The sequence below is a fragment of the Heterodontus francisci genome, chromosome 1, assembly GCF_036365525.1.
Source record: "Heterodontus francisci isolate sHetFra1 chromosome 1, sHetFra1.hap1, whole genome shotgun sequence".
In the NCBI taxonomy this organism is placed as follows: Eukaryota; Metazoa; Chordata; class Chondrichthyes; order Heterodontiformes; family Heterodontidae; genus Heterodontus; species Heterodontus francisci.
The window spans coordinates 225,735,364-225,751,621 of record NC_090371.1 but is presented as its reverse complement, the minus strand read 5'-3'; the positions used below and the strand labels follow the sequence as shown (position 1 = coordinate 225,751,621).

At 48.5% G+C, this 16,258-nt stretch overlaps 1 protein-coding gene across 1 annotated transcript in view; it reads left to right on the top strand.

The window, feature by feature from the left end:
- rxfp1 (relaxin family peptide receptor 1) overlaps positions 1-16,258 on the top strand; it is a 224,134-nt gene that overhangs the window by 142,431 nt on the left and 65,445 nt on the right. The window contains exons 9-10 of the mRNA XM_068033983.1: positions 10,434-10,505; positions 10,602-10,676. Of these exons, the coding sequence (XP_067890084.1) occupies positions 10,434-10,505; positions 10,602-10,676 (147 nt within the window). The remainder of the gene's footprint in view (positions 1-10,433; positions 10,506-10,601; positions 10,677-16,258) is intronic.

Here is a 16,258-nt window from a genome sequence, read left to right as displayed (position 1 = left end):
TGAGATTTGATCTTATTGAAACATATAAGATGTTGAGAAGGCTTGACAGGGTTGCTGCTGAGGGGATGTTTCCCCTCATGGAGGAATCTAGAACTACGGGGCATAGTTTCAGAATCCGGAGTTGCCCATTTAAGATGTAGATGTGAAGGAATTTCTCCTTCAGAGGGTCATGAATGTTTGGAATTCTCTATGCCAGAGAACTGTGGAGGCTGAGTCATTGAGTATATTGAAGGCTGACAAAGTAAGATTCTTGAACTATAGGTGAATGAAGGGTTATAGGGAACAGGCAAAAGAGTGGTGTTGAGGCTATGATCTAATCAGCCATGATCTTATTGAATGGCAGAGCAGGCTTGAGCAGCCATATTGCCTATTCCTGCTCCTGTTTCTTATGTTTTCAGCACGATTTTGGAATTGCATGACCTAATTTCAATGAACACCAACAAAATGCAACACCTTTCTCTGCTAGGAAGGGAAAGATGTTTCGAAAACCTGATTCACTGTGCTTAGGTATTTAAGGGTAAATAAATTTGCAGGTGCATGGTTTTGATCCACAGTGTTTATAGTAGCTGCATCAAGAAACATTTCATAGAAGCCAGTGGTGGCATTGCATACTCTTGTTTCCAAGCAAATAATGAATATGACACCGGGGTCTTTTGTCTTTTCTCCATCTCTAAACACATAGACAGTGCTGCTTTAATGTTATCTCTGTCCTCAGCTAAGTTTGTAGCACGAAGTAGAGCACAGAGTGACTGAAGGAGTGTAGTGTTAACAGAGTGCTAAAGTTGAGAAATTGGTGCAAGTGGGAATTCGATGCATGAGGGAAGGAGGCAATGTTCCCTCTAAGCTGTATGGGACACCCAAAAGTTTCCCTGCAGGCTGTGCACATGTTGGCCACTTTAAATTACTGGCCCATACAGGTAAACAAATCGCCCTCGCTGTCCAAAAAAACAGTTAGAGGGTATGTTGGATGAAGGTGCTGCTTTTTTCACCTCCAGTAGCTGATGAGTGTTTTGCTTTTGTCACTAAGCTAGGAAACTGTAACTTGCTGTTACTTTACTAAATTAGTCACTTAAACTAAATAAATCATTTAATGAATAAAACTGAAATAGTTGATTCCATTAAAAAAAAAATTAATGAATTAATAGCGCAGGTAAAAGTTAATAGTTCTGACCTAATAGCCATTACGGAGATATGGCTGCAAAGTGACCAAGGTTGGGAACTAAGTTATCTAGGATACTTAACTTTTAGAGGAGATAGGCAAAATGGAAAAGGAGCCCTGATAATAAAGGATGAGATAAAGAGAGTAGGGAGAAAGGATCTTAGCTGAGGAAATCAAGAAGTAAAATCAGTTTAGATCAGTTTGGATGGAACTAAGAAACAGCAAGGGGGAGAAAATATTGGTGGGAGTTGTTTATCGTTGCAGTGTAAAGCAGAGTATAACTCAGGAAATTAAAGCTGCATGTAATAAGGATAATACAGTCATCATGGGGGACATGAATCTTTATATAGACTGAGCAAACCAAATTTGCAGTAATAGTTTAGAGGATGAGTTCATGGAATAGAACCATAAAATCATAGAACCATAGAACAATTGCAGCACAGAAGGAGGCCATACAGCCCAGTGTGTCCATGCCGGCCGAATAAACTAGCCGTCCAATCTAATCCCACCTTCCAGCACTTGGTCCATAGCCTTGCAGGTTACAGCACTTCAGGTACATGTTCAGGTACCTTTTAAAAGAATTGAGGATTTCTGCCTCCACCACCGTTCCTGGCAACGAATTTCAGACACCCACCAACCTCTGGGTGAAAAGGTTTTCCCTCATGTCCCCTCTAATCCTTCTACCAATCACCTTAAATCTGTGTCCCCTGGTAACTGACTCTGAGCCAGGGGAAACAAGTCCTTCCTATCTACTCTATCTAGGCCCTTGATAATTTTATACACCTCAATTACGCCACCCCTTACCCTCCTCAGTTCCAGGGAAAACAACCCTAGCCTATCCAATCTTTCCTCATAGCTGCAACTTTCAAGCCCTGACAACTTTCTTGTAAATCTCCTCTGCACTCCAGAGAAATTATGTCCTTCCTGTAATGTGGTGACCAGAACTGTACACAATACTCTAGCTGTGGCCTAACCAGCGTTTTTTACTGTTCCAGCATTATATGCCTGCTTTTGTATTCTATACCTCGGCCAATAAAGAAAAGCATTCCATATGCCTTCTTGATCACTCTATGCACCTGTCCTGCAACCTTCAGGGATTTGTGGACATACACTCTAAGGTCTCTCTCTTCTTCTACCACTCTCAATATCATCCCGTTTATTGTGTAGTCCCTCGCTTTATTTGCCCTCCCCAAATGCATTACCTCACACTTCACTGGATTGAATTCCATTTGCCATTTTTCCACCCACTCAACCAAACCATTAATAACATTCTGGAGTCTACGGCTTCCCCCTGAGAGGGGGGATGAGAGAGAGAGGGGGAAGGGAAAGAGAGGGCGTGAAGAGAGAGGGGGGAAGAGAGAAGAGATAGAGGGAAAGAGATGGGGGGCTGAGAGAGAGAGGGGGAGAGAGAGAGAGGGGGTAGAAAGAGAGCAGGGGGAGAGAGAGAGCAGGCGGGAGAGGGAGAGAGAGATGGGAAAAAGAGAAAGAGAAGGGGGAGAGAGACGGGGGGAGAGAGAGAATGGGGAGAGAGAGAGAGAGGGGGGAGAGAGAGTGGGGGGAGAGAGAGAGAGAGGGAGAGAGAGAGGTGGAGAGAGAGAGAGAGGCGAGAGAGAGAGATGGGGAGAGAGAGGGGGGAGAGAGAGAGGGGGGCAGAGGGGGGAGAGAGAGAGAGGGAGTGAGAGAGAGAGAGGGGGAGAGAGAGTGGGAGGGGAGAGAGAGAGAGGGGGGGAAAGAGAGAGGGGGGAGAGAGAGGGGGGGAGAGAGAAAGAGGGGGGAGAGAGAGGGGGGGAGAGAGAGAGGGGGGAGAGAGACAGAGAGAGGGGGAGAGAGAGAGAAAGGGCGGAGAGAGAGGGAGAGGGGGGAGAGAGAGAGGGGGAGAGAGAGAGAGAGGAGGGGAGAGAGAGGGGGGGAGAGAGAAAGAGGGGGTGAGAGAGAGAGGGGGAGAGAGAGAGGGGGGAGAGAGAGAGAGAGAGGGGGAGAGAGAGAGAAAGGGCGGAGAGAGAGGGAGGGGGGGAGAGAGAGAGAGAGAGGGCCGAGAGAGAGAGAGGGGGGAGAGATACGGGGGAGAGAGGGGAGAGTGAGAGAGGGGGGGAGAGAGAGTGAGGGGGGGAGAATGAGAGAGCGGAGGGAGAGAGAGAGAGACGGGGGAGAGAGAGGGTGGAGAGAGAGAGAGAGGGGAGTGAGAGAGAGGGAGGAGAGAGAGAGAGGTGGGAGAGAGAGGGTGGGAGAGAGAGAGAGAGAGAGAGGAGAGAGAGAGGGTATAGAGAGAGGGGGGAGAGAGAGAGAGGGGCGGAGAGAGGGGGAGAGAGAGAGGGGGAGAGGGAGAGGGGAGTGAGAGAGGGGGGGAGAGAGAGAGAGGGGGACAGTGAGAGGGGCAAGAGAGAGAGAGAATGGGGGAGAGAGGGAGAGAAGGGGGAGAGAGGGGGGAGAGAGAGAGAGGGGGAGAGAGAGAGACGGGGGAGATAGAGAGAGGGGGACAGTGAGAGGGGCGAGAGAGAGAGAGAAGAGGGGAGAGAGGGAGAGAAGGGGGAGGGAGAGAGAGAGGAGAGAGAGATGGGGGGTAAATAGGGGGGAGATAGAGAGAGAGAGGGGGGAGAAAGAGAGGGGGGTGAGAAAGAGGGGGGTGGGAGAGAGGGGGGGACAGAGAGAGAGGGGGGACAGAGGGGGGGAGGGCGAGGGAGAGAGAGGGATAGAGAGAGAGGGGGAGAGAGAGAGGGAGGAGAGAGAGGAGGGAGAGGGAGAGAGAGAGAGAGAGGGGGGAGAGGGAGAGAGAGGGGGGAGAGGGAGAGAGAGGGGGGCAGAGAGAGAGGGGGAGGAGAGAGAGAGAGAGAGAGCGAGAAGGGAGAGAGAGAGAGAGAGAGAGAGAGAGGAGGAGAGAGAGAGGGGGGAGAGTGGGGAGACAGAGAGAGGGGGGTGAGAGAGAGAGAGGGGAGGGGAGAGAGAGAGAGGGGGGAGAGAGAGAGGGGGGGAGAGAGAGAGAGGGGGAGAGAGAGAGTGGGGGGAGAGAGAGGGGGAGAGAGATGGGGGGAGAGTGAGAGGGGGGGAGAGAGAGAGAGAGGGAGAGAGAAGGAGTGGGCGGAGAGTGGGGGTCGAGAGGGAGGGAGAGAGGGAGAGAAAGAGAGGGAGAGGGAGAGGGAAGGGGAGAGAGAGAGAGAGAGAAAGTGAGCGGTGAGAGGGAGAGAGGGTGAGTGAGAGAGGGAGAGTGAGAGAGGGAGAGGGCGAGAGAGAGAGAGGGCGCGAGAGAGAGGGGGCGAGAGAGAGAGAGGGAGAGAGAGGGGGTAGGGAACGAGAGAGGGGGAGGGAGGGAGAGAGGGGGGAGGGAGAGAGAGAGAGGGAGGGAGAGAGAGAGGGGAGAGAGAGAGGGGAGAGAGAGTGAGTGGGGGGAGAGAGTGAGAGACGGGTGGAGAGTGGGGAGAGGGAGAAGAGTGTGGGGAAAGAGAGGGAGGAGAGAGAGAGGGGGGAGAGAGAGAGGAGGGAGAGAGAGGGTGGGAGAGAGAGAAGGGAGAGTGAGAGAGGGTGGAGAGAGAGAGAGGGGGAGTGAGAGAGGGAGGGAGGAGAGAGAGAGGTGGGAGAGAGAGGGTGGGAGAGAGAGAAGGGAGAGAGAGAGAGGGGGGAGAGAGAGAGGGTATGGAGAGAGTGGGGGGAGAGAGTGAGAGACGGGTGGAGAGTGGGGAGAGAGTGAAGAGTGTGGGGAAAGAGAGGGAGGGGAGAGAGAGAGGGGGAGAGAGAGAGGGGGGACAGAGAGGGGGGGAGTGAGAGAGAGGGGGAGAGAGAGAGACGGAGGAGATAGAGAGAGGGGGACAGTGAGAGGGGCGAGAGAGAGAGAGGGGAGAGAAAGGGGAGGGAGAGAGAGAGGAGAGTGATGGGGGGGTAGACAGGGGGGAGAGAGAGGAGAGAGGGGGGAGAGAGAGAGGGGGTGGAGAAAGAGGGGGGTGGGAGAGAGGGGGGACAGAGAGAGAGGGGGGACAGAGAGAGGGGGGGAGGGCGAGAGAGAGAGGGATAGAGAGAGAGGGGGGGAGAGAGAGAGGGGGGAGAGGGAGAGAGAGGGGGGAGAGAGAGAGAGAGAGCGAGAAGGGGGAGAGAGAGAGGGGGGGGAGTGAGAGAGAGAGAGAGAGAGGAGAGAGAGAGAGAGGGGTGAGAGGGAGAGAGAGAGGGGGAGAGAGAGAGAGGGGGGAGAGTGGGGAGACCGAGAGAGAGAGGGGGGTGAGAGAGAGAGAGAGGGGAGAGAGAGAGAGAGAGGGGAGAGAGAGAGAGGGGGGGGAGAGAGAGAGTGGGGGGAGAGAGAGGGGGAGAGAGACGGGGGAGAGAGAGAGGGGGGAGAGAGGGAGAGAGAAGGAGTGGGGGGAGAGTGGGGGGTCGAGAGGGAGGGAGAGAGGGAGAGAAAGAGAGGGAGAGGGAAGGGGAGAGAGAGAGAGAGAGAAAGTGAGGGGTGAGAGGGAGAGAGGGTGAGTGAGAGAGGGAGAGTGAGAGAGAGAGAGGGCGAGAGAGTGAGAGGGCGAGAGAGAGAGAGAGGGCGAGAGAGAGGGGGCGAGAGAGAGAGAGAGAGGGAGAGAGAGAGAGAGGGAGAGAGAGAGGGGGGAGAGAGAGGAGGGGAGTGAGAGAGAGGGGGAGAGAGAGAGACGGGGGAGATAGAGAGAGGGGGACAGTGAGAGGGGCGAGAGAGAGAGAGGGGAGAGAAGGGGGAGGGAGAGAGAGAGGAGAGAGAGATGGGGGGGGTAGACAGGGGGGAGAGAGAGGAGAGAGGGGGGAGAGAGAGAGGGGGTTGAGAAAGAGGGGGGTGGGAGAGAGGGGGGGACAGAGAGAGAGGGGGGACAGAGAGAGGGGGGGAGGGCGAGAGAGAGAGGGATAGAGAGAGAGGGGGGGAGAGAGAGAGGGGGGAGAGAGAGAGAGAGAGGGGGGAGAGGGAGAGAGAGGGGGGAGAGAGAGAGAGAGCGAGAAGGGGGAGAGAGAGAGAGGGGGGAGTGAGAGAGAGAGAGGAGAGAGAGAGAGAGGGGTGAGAGGGAGAGAGGGGGAGAGAGAGAGAGTGGGGAGACCGAGAGAGAGAGGGGGGTGAGAGAGAGAGAGAGGGGAGAGAGAGAGAGGGGAGAGAGAGAGAGAGGGGGGAGAGAGAGAGTGGGGGGAGAGAGAGAGGGAGAGAGACGGGGGAGAGAGAGAGGGGGGGAGAGAGAGAGAGAGGGAGAGAGAAGGAGTGGGGGGAGAGTGGGGGGTCGAGAGGGAGGGAGAGAGGGAGAGAAAGAGAGGGAGAGGGAAGGGGAGAGAGAAAGGGGGAGAGAGAGAGAGAGAGAAAGTGAGGGGTGAGAGGGAGAGAGGGTGAGTGAGAGAGGGAGAGTGAGAGAGAGAGAGGGCGAGAGAGTGAGAGGGCGAGAGAGAGAGAGGGCGAGAGAGAGGGGGCGAGAGAGAGAGGGGGGGAGAGAGAGAGGGAGAGAGAGGGGGGGAGAGAGAGGGGGGGGAGAGAGGGCGAGAGAGAGAGAGGGCGAGAGAGAGGGGGCGAGAGAGAGAGAGGGAGAGAGAGAGAGAGGGAGAGAGAGGGGGGGAGAGAGAGATAGGGGGGGCAGAGGGAGGGGGGAGATTTAAAGAGTGAGAGAGAATTCCTTAGATTGTAGAACAATTCCCAAGGATTGGAAGGCAGCAAACACGCGGGATGGTGAATTTGAGGTCGAAGGTCTGTGGGGATTCAATTTAAGCAGGGTCGACTGAAACCAATATAGTAAATATGTTGGGTTTAATCAGAGTATAAAATTGGTAAACACACTAGCTATACAGCAAAGGTATACAACCATGACAAATAATACCGTTCCAGGTCACCCTCCTGGGCAGCAAGTTCCAGGTCATTACCACCCACTGCATAAAAAAGTCAGTCCTCACATCCCCCCTGCATCTCTTGCCCAAAACTTAAATCTGTGTCCCCTCGTCCTTGTACCATCAGCTAATGGGAACAGTGTTTCTTTGTCTAGCTTATCTAAACCTGTGAAAATCTTGTACACCTCTATCAAATCTCCCCTCAATCTCCTTTCCTCCAAGGAGAACAATCCCAGCTTCTCCAACCTAACTATGTAGCTAAAATCCCTCATCCCTGAAACCATTCTGGTAAATCTCTTCTGCGTCCTCTCAAGGACCCTGTTTCGACCAGGTGATTAGGGGTCTAGAGGTTCCCTCTCAGCCTTTGCCTGGTTTAACCATAACAGGGTTTAATTTTAAAACATTGTTTTTAGCTCCCCTTTAGTAAGGCAAAGAAATCAGACAGGTTTCCTTAGATTTAAAGAAGAAAGGTGGACATTTATTCATCTTAAACTCTAATCCGGTTACCGACTACAAATATGCGACGCGACCACGCTAACATGCATACGCAATAAACACAGACACAGATAAAGACAGAAAACGTAGAAGGAATAAAGGGGAAATGTTTGAGGCAATATCTGGTACTTAAAGTCCTTTGAGTTCAATGTGGATTCATTGTTTGCCGGTAAGTCTTGCAATACGTTGGGGCCCAGTTCACGCTTCAACTTGTTCCGATGTAGGACTCTTTTCTCTCTTGAGGTTTTCATGCTTCTGTGGGTCCAGTGGCTTGGGAGAAAGCAAGAGAGAGACAGTGAGGAGAGAGGCTTCCTTGTTCCAGCTTCAGTTGCACACTGCCTTCTAAATTCAAACTGTCCTGTGGCTAGTTCAAAAAACCTGGACCAGCCAGTTAGTCATGTGACCAGCTGGTTTAACCAGTCCTGGCTCTGTAGATTGTTACATCTTAGTAGGGCCTGGAATGCGCTTCCTTACACCTTCAATGTCTGGTAATCAAAATCCATTTGGGTTAATTGGTGCGGGAAATAGTCCTTTGTCTCCACAAGCAGTGTTTCATAGTGTGCAAATGTCCTTCCAGCCCAGTGTCTGGTGATCTTCAAAATAGTCATTTCTTCACTCCAGCAACAGTTTAAAATCAATGTTCATATGACAAATTTAATATGCCTCATTCTTGACAGATGGGGTCTGCATGACAACCCTCACATCCTTCTTAAAATGTGGTGACCGGAACTGGACATAATACTCTAGTTGTGGCCTAACCAGAACTTTATAAAGGTTCAGCATAACTTCCCTGCTTTTGTACTCAGTACCTCTATTTATGAAGCCCAAGATTCCATATGCTTTGCTGATCACTCTCTCAATATGTCCTGCCAGCTTCAAAGATCTATGCACATGAAACTCCAGGTACCTCTGTCCCTGCACACTCTTTAGAACTGTGCCATTAAGTCGATATTGCCTCTCCCTATCTCTTCTGTCAAAATGCATCACTTCACATTTCTTGGTATTAAATTCCATCTGTCACTTGTTTGCCCATTCTGCTAGCCTATCTATGTCTTGTTGCAGTTGATTGGTATCATCCCCACAGTATGCCACAATCCAGTTTGGCATCATTGGCAAACTTTGAAATTCTACTCTGTATTCCAATATTCAATCATTTACATATGTCAAAATAAGCAATGGTCCCAGCACTGAACCTTGGAGAACACCACTGTCTGCCATCCTCCGGTCTGAAAAAACAACCATTTACCACGACTCGCTGTTTTCTGTCCTTAAGCCTATTTTTTTTATCCAAGCTAACACTGACCTTGCTATTCCATGAGCTCAATTTAGTTATCAGCCTTTTATATGGTACCTAATCAAACACTTCCTTAAAATTCATGTACACAACATCCATTGTTTTTCCTTCATCAAGCTTCTCTGTTATTGCATCAAAAGATTTGTTTAGATTAGTCAAGCACCATTTGCCGTTTACAAATCCATGCTGGTTCTCCCTAATTAATTCAAACCTCTCCAAGTACCTGTTGATTTTTTTTCCCTGATTAGTGTTTCTAAAAACCTTACTAAAAACCACCACTGATGTTAAACTGGCCTATAGTTACTTATGTCCTTACACCCTTTCTTGAATAAGGGTGTCACATTTGCCACTCTACAATCTTCTGGCATATGCCCTGTACCAAGGGAAAATTGGAGGATTATGGCAAGCCCTTCCATTATCTTCACTCCCACTTCCATTTCTTTTAGCAACCTGGGATGCAAGCCATCCGGACCAGGCAACTTATCCACTCTTAACATAGCCAGCCTTTCCTGTACATGTTTCCTATCAATTTTCACCCTTTCCGTTACCTCTACTCTCTCTGCTTCTACCAATATTTTGTCAGCATCCTCTTCCTTAGTAAACACTGATACAAAGTACTTGTTAAGTATTCTAGTCTTGCCTTGTGCCTCAAGCATATATATCATCCTCTTTGTCCCTAATAGGTCCCACCCCACTTCTTACTTTACTATTTACATGCCGGTAGAAGAGTTTATATTAACTGCGATTCTATTCTCATATTCTCTCTTTGCTAGTCAATTAATTGCATTTGAAGTGCAAACAGTGTTATTCTGAAGGCAAATGCAGCAGTCAGTTTACACAGAGCAACGTCTCACAAACAGCAAAGAGATAAAGGTATTGATTGAGGGCTGAATGTTGGCCAGGATACCAGAAGAGTTAAACATTACAGAAGTTTACATAAATCAAACTACAACCACACAAAATCATGCTGAGTATGATGAGAAATTAGATTATAAACTGGGTTAGAAAATTACTCACTAAAATAAAAGCAAAATACTGCAGATGCCGGAAATCTGAAATAAAAACAGAAAGTGCTGGAAATACTTAGAAGGACTGGCAGCATCTGCGGAGAGGGAAGCAGGGTTAACGTTTCAGGTCTGTGACCTTAAAAGGAGATAGATATATTTCTTAATGCCAAAGGGATCAAGGGATATGGGGAGAAAGCGGGAACAGGGCACTGAATTACACGATCAGCCATGATCTTTTTTGAATGGCGGAGCAGGCCCAAAGGGCCGAATGGCCTACTCCTGCTCCTATTTTCTATGTTTCTATGACCAACTTTAGGTACATGGCTTGTTGTTTCTATAGTGCATGATTGGTTTCAGATAAATATGGACCTAGTTTGCCTGGAATGTAGGCTGTGTTTATAAAATGTCATAAATCTTTTCCAGTTTGCTGAAATGAAACTGGACTAGAGAGGCAAAGAGAGGGTAGAGGAGCTGTGACATCTCAGTATGTTTTATGTCCAAAACTCCCACCATAAGTATATTAAATGTTGAATCCTATGTACAGCTGATCAGTCTGTCCCACTCATACTATTTCAGATTCCTGGTCCTTTTCTTAATCGCATCTCGTTCCCATGTGTCTTTTCTTCCAGATGTCCCCTTATTTGTGCAGAAGTAACCTTCATTCAATTCATTCTTTCAGAATTCTTGAAAATAATAGAATCCAGAAGGTTTCCCCCAAAACCTTCCTGGGACTCCAGTCAGTCGTTCTCCTGTAAGTTCTGACTTTAACCTATACAGGATTAAGCAATTTAAATAAAGGTCCACCTTTTATTGTGTGAACTGATTGTTGATGGCTCCATTTTTCTAGGGTGCTGCTGAACAATTCCTTCCACCAGCTGCCTGAAAAACCCATCTGTCAAGAGATGCCAAAATTAAACTGGCTGTAAGTACCTCAGTATTAATTCAGAACTACATTGAAGTTTCAGTCCATTTAGTGACTGTGTATGGCTATCATTAAAATAAGCGAGAAAAAAATCAAAAATAGTATGCACTCCACTGAGGAAGTGATGCCTCATTTAATATTCCTCACTTCAGTCTTGGTAGCAAAATCATGAGCACATTCTTTATAGCAACATTCTAGACTACTCTTGTAATAGCAATTAGAGAACATCTTCCCCATTTTATCTTATTGACAAATCCTTTCAAAGTGATGAAGAATTCAGACGCAAATGATACTCAACATAATGTACCAGAATTTGCTGGAGCAGGGCATCTCAAGGCATGCCCGATAAGTCAGAGATTTTCCTGCATCATTCAGATCAAAAAATGTTGTCCTGTAAGTTGCTGCTAGTGTGAGCTGATAACTACATAGCGAGAGCAACAGGGCATCTGGAACCTTGATGTACGACTGGACCAAGTCAGTCTTCTTAACCAGTGAGATTTAATGATTGGGAAATAAACAGAGGAAGGAGTGAGAGTGAAGTAGATTGGGTGGCCCTGAAATTGGATAAGGTGCAAAAGCGAGTGTGGGGATCACGATGTACGATTAGCCAACGCCTGTTGCTTCTGCTTTAGGCAGCACACAGGCTTTATGATACCTGCTTAGTACCATGATTGCAACATGCAGCCAGCGCCAAGCATGCTGTTGAGCCTGAGCAGGGGGCGCAAAATCGTGAGAGGCTAGCACAAATTCAACCTAGCCTGCACTACTTAAAGCCAGCCTGCATGTCTTAAAGGGATGGTGTATTTTGACTAGAGCAGGTCCTGGAAGTCATTCTAGAAGTGAGTTTGACCTGCAAAAGACAAAAGAATGGCACAACATGGGAGGGATCGGGCTGCAAGGTTCTCCAGTGCAGCACTGGAGGCCTTGGTGAAGGAGGTGGACAGAAGGAGAGAGATTCTGTATCCACAAGGAACCAAGAGGCCCTCCAGACAGACACTGCAAAGACAGTGGGAGCAGATAGCCATCACGGTCAATGTCAGCAGTTTTAGCGCTGAGGACCTGGATGGTGAAGACTCAGATGAGGACTTCAATAGGGCAGCCTACAGAAGAAAGCTGATGGGTATGTGCAATTAAATGTTTGGCGCATTGGCAGGCCTGCCGGAAAACCTGTGGTCAACATCAAGGTGCATGGAGGAATCCAAGACCAACTTAGTACAGAGTTTTGTGCAGAGCTTGGTGCCCATTCTATGCAGCGTGAAAGTGATGGCCAATTCCATTAGCACAACTGCAGACCCAACCATGATGCAGTGTCTTATGTCTGATAGTGTCCATTGCAGCACAATCAGAAGGCACCCACCCTGTGCATGCTGCAGTGGAAGCTCGTACTGCTCCCATGCAAGCTCAGCTTGTTGACTTGCAAGCTCAGACTTCTGCCACCATGGCTGAAGATACCAGTGCTCAGAAACGTTTGCAGGGTGTCACAGCAGACTAGCAATCTGCCCTCCAACAGATTACGAGGGTTGCTGAACCGCAGCCCTGGGGGAGTAGCAGTGGTTCCATGTAGCTTAAACCTGCTGTCCTCTCTGAGGATGACAGCATTCGTCCTCCCATCCCTGCCAATCCACCAGTGCCCTTGCATTGTCAACCAGCCAGCCTCGACAACTGCCGCCCATGCCAAGATGTTGCCGTCCAAAGTCAGGCCATCTCGGTCCAGAGCTGCTCAAGATTGTCCTGAAAGACTATCTGCAGTCTCCCCACTGAAAGGCAGCAGGCTCCTACCAGCCATGATGTAGCCACAAGATAGCCCTGCTTGAGAGCACTAAGGCAGGCTAAGGCACACCGAAGACAGGCACTACAGGAATGCACAAAGGTGATTGGTTGATGTTTGTATCCAATATGGAATGGTTTGATTTATAAATTTGAATTCAATGTTTATTTTGTGGTGGTTTTTATTTTTATTTTAGCATTGTGGCCAAGAGGTTACTGACTGTGATAGTCAGTAACAGAGGGAAGGGAATGTGTGAGACTGCTGGTGAATGTGGAATTGGCAGTGCATTTTTATATTGAAATCAGAGGAGCTGATCACAGACAGCCCAGCCAGAAATGGGCTGTGTTGTTGTCTTCTCTCTACTTGCTCCTCCTCATCTTCCTTCTCAGCTGGTCATTACATAGCTGGTTGCATAGCTTATGATAGTGAGGTTGTACAGCAGACCACCATAAATCTTGGCACGTACTCTGTCAAGTGCTGCAGGGCTCCTCCAGAGCGGCCAAAGCAGTGGAAACATTGTTTAAGCACCACAGGGAAAGCACTGTCTAAGTACCCCAGTGGTCTTCTCTATCACATTTTGTGTGGCAACATGGCCCTCACTGTATGCATGCTGCATGGGTTGTGCACCAGAGTCATGAGCCGTGTCATCGAAGGAAACCCCTTGTCACTCAGTAGCCACACTCTGGTTTGCTGTAGTGGCTCAAATACAAATGGCACAATGAACATGAGGATGGCCACTCTTTCAATGCAGGAGCACATACGCCCATATGGTTGAGCCATTGTGATGGACATTGGATGTGGAAAGGATGTTTCCCCTTGTGGGAGAATCTAGAACTAGGGGTCACTGTTCAAAAATAAGGGGTCGTCCATTTAAGACAGAGATGAGGAGAAATATTTTCTCTCAGAGGGTTGTGAGTCTTTGGAATTCTCTTCCTCAAAAGGTGGTGGAAGCAGAGTCTTTGAATATTTTTAAGGCAGAGGTAGATAGATTCCTGATAAGCAAGGGGTTGTAAGGTTATCGGGGGTAAGTGGAAATGTGGAGTAATCAGTTCAGTCATGAACTTATTAAATGGCGGAGCAGGACCGAAGGGCTGAGTGGCCTACTCCTGCTCCTAATTCGTATGTTCATATGTCATAAATGGACTCCTCAGTTTTCTGCACAAGGGACTGATCTGCCTCAGGAAACTCTGACATATGGGCACACATCTCCCGTTGCTGCTGCACAGGCACCCGAGCCTCAGCATCTTTATCCGGGTAAGCATGGCAGAAGCTGTGCTCCGCCCTCCGATGGGGATTGGCCACAGCTGCCTGCTCCTGCTCACATGTGACATGATGCTCACCTTTTGCCACCTGTTCTAAAGTTGCCTGAAGCCCCAGTGAGGTGTGTGTATCTGCGCTAGTGGAGGGTGCACTTGACTCCTTTGATGATGGTTCCTCAGAGTGCAAGTCATCCTCTGAGGTTACCCTGGCCTCCACAATTGGCTGCTCGTGATCCTCTGGTATCAGCCCTGTGTAAGAGACAAAACATCAGTTACTCACCCTCCTTTGTCTCAGCAACTGCTTCAGCAGCGCATTGTTACGACCAGGTGAGGAAGGGGTCTTAGGCTCCCCTTTTGCCCTTCTCTGGTTTGACCACAACAGGGTTTATCCTTTTTTAACACAGTGATTGAACTTACCACCTCATTGAGCATTTGCTCTCGTTCCTCTAATATAATTTCAAATGAACCAAGAAGACAGGTTATCTTGAGATTAAACAAGAAAGATGTAAGTTTATTAACCTTATCGCTCTAAACCCGTTAAAATTACTAAAATACGCTATTCCTCCAACCTCACATTCACACAAGAGCCACACACACTAATAGATTACAGAGGGAAAAACCAAGTTGGGAGGTTGGAGTAGAGTCTTTAATAAATGGAATTGAAATACAGTTCAGTAGTCTGAGCCTTTAGTTGAAATTGTAGTCCTGAAGTCCTCACTGGGCCACATGCACGGTTGAAGACTTGCTTGTATCTTAGTTGTTGGCTGTGCTGGGCTGTAGGTTTAAAGTTTTACTAGCTGCAGTTTGAGCCTTCTGTGGATCTCTACTAGAGAGAGAGGGGGAGAGGAGAGAGCTGTTCTCTTGATGACTTTCAGTTACAGTCTGCCTTCTGACTGACAAAGCTTAGCCTCTTCAAAGCTGCACAGTAGTCACATGATATTCCCAAACCTCTTTGTTGGTTAGTGAGGCCTTTCTGGAAAATTCTTTGAGATTCAAGGAGTCACACCTTAAGCTATTCAGTCACACTTGAAGGGAGTCATAGAGTTATACAGCACAGAAACAAGCCCTACGGCCCAGCACGTCTGTGCCGGTCATCAAGCACCTACCTATTCTAATCCCATTTTCCAGCACTTGGCCCATAGCCTTGTATGCTATGGCATTTCAAGTGCTCATCTAAATACTTCTTAAATGTTGCGAGGGCTCCTGCCTCTACCAACCCTTCAGGCAGTGTGTTCCAGATTCCAACCGCCCTCTGGGTGAAAATAAAATTTCCTCAAATCCACTCTAAACCTCCTGTCCCTTACCTTAAAACTATGCCCCCTGGTTATTGACCCCTCCACTAAGGGAAAAAGTTTCTTCCTATCTATCCTATCAATGCCCCTCATAATTTTATATGCCTCAATCTGGTCCCCCCTCAGCATTCTCTGCTCTAAGGAAAACAACCCTAGCCTATACAGTATCTCTTCATAGTTGAAATGCTCCAGCCCAGACAACATCCTGGTGAATCTCCTCTGCACCCTCTCCATTGCAATCACATCCTTTCTATAGTATGGTGCCCAGAACTGTACACAGTACTCCAGCTGTGGCCTGACTAGCGTTTTATACAGCTCCATCATAACCTCCCTGCTCTTACATTCTGTGCCTCAGCTAATAAAGGCAAGTATCCCATATACCTTCCTAACCACCTTATCTACCTGTGCTGCTGCCTTCAGTGATCTTTGGACAAGTACACCAAGGTCCCTCTGACCCTCTGTACATCCTAGGGTACTACCATCCATTGTATATTCCCTTGCCTGTTAATCCTCCCAAAATGCATCACCTCACACTTCTCAGGATTAAATTCCATTTGCCACTGCTCCGCCCGTCTTACCAGCCCAACTATATTGTCCTGTAATCTAAGGCTTTCTTCCTCACCATTTATGACACCACCAATTTTTGTGTCATCTGCAAACTTACTGATCATACCTCCTAGATTCACGTCTAAATCATTAATCTACACTACAAACAGTAAGGGTCCCAGCACCGATCCCTGCGGTACACCATTGGTCACAGGCTTCCACTCACAAAAACAACCCTCGACCATGACCCTCTGCCTCCTGTCACTAAACCAATTTTGGATCCAATTTGCCAAATTTCCCTGGATCCCATGGGCTCTTACCTTCTTAACCAATCTCCCATGCGGGACCTTATCAAAAGCCTTACTGAAGTCCATGTAGACTACATCAACTGCTTTACCCTCATCTACACATCTAGTCACCTCCTCAAAAAATTCAATCAAGTTTGTTAGACATGATCTCCCCCTGACAAAGCCATGCTGACTATCCCTGATTAATCCCTGCCTCTCCAAGTGGAGATTAATCTTGTTCCTCAGAATTTTTTCCAATAGTTTCCCTACCACTGATGTTGGACTCACCGGCCTGTAATTACCTGGTTTATCCCTGCTACCCTTCTTGAATAATGGTACCACATTCGCTGTCCTCCAGTCCTCTGGTGCCTCTCCTGTGGCCAGAGAGGATTTGAAAATTTGTGTCAGAGCCCCTGCTATCTCCTCCCTT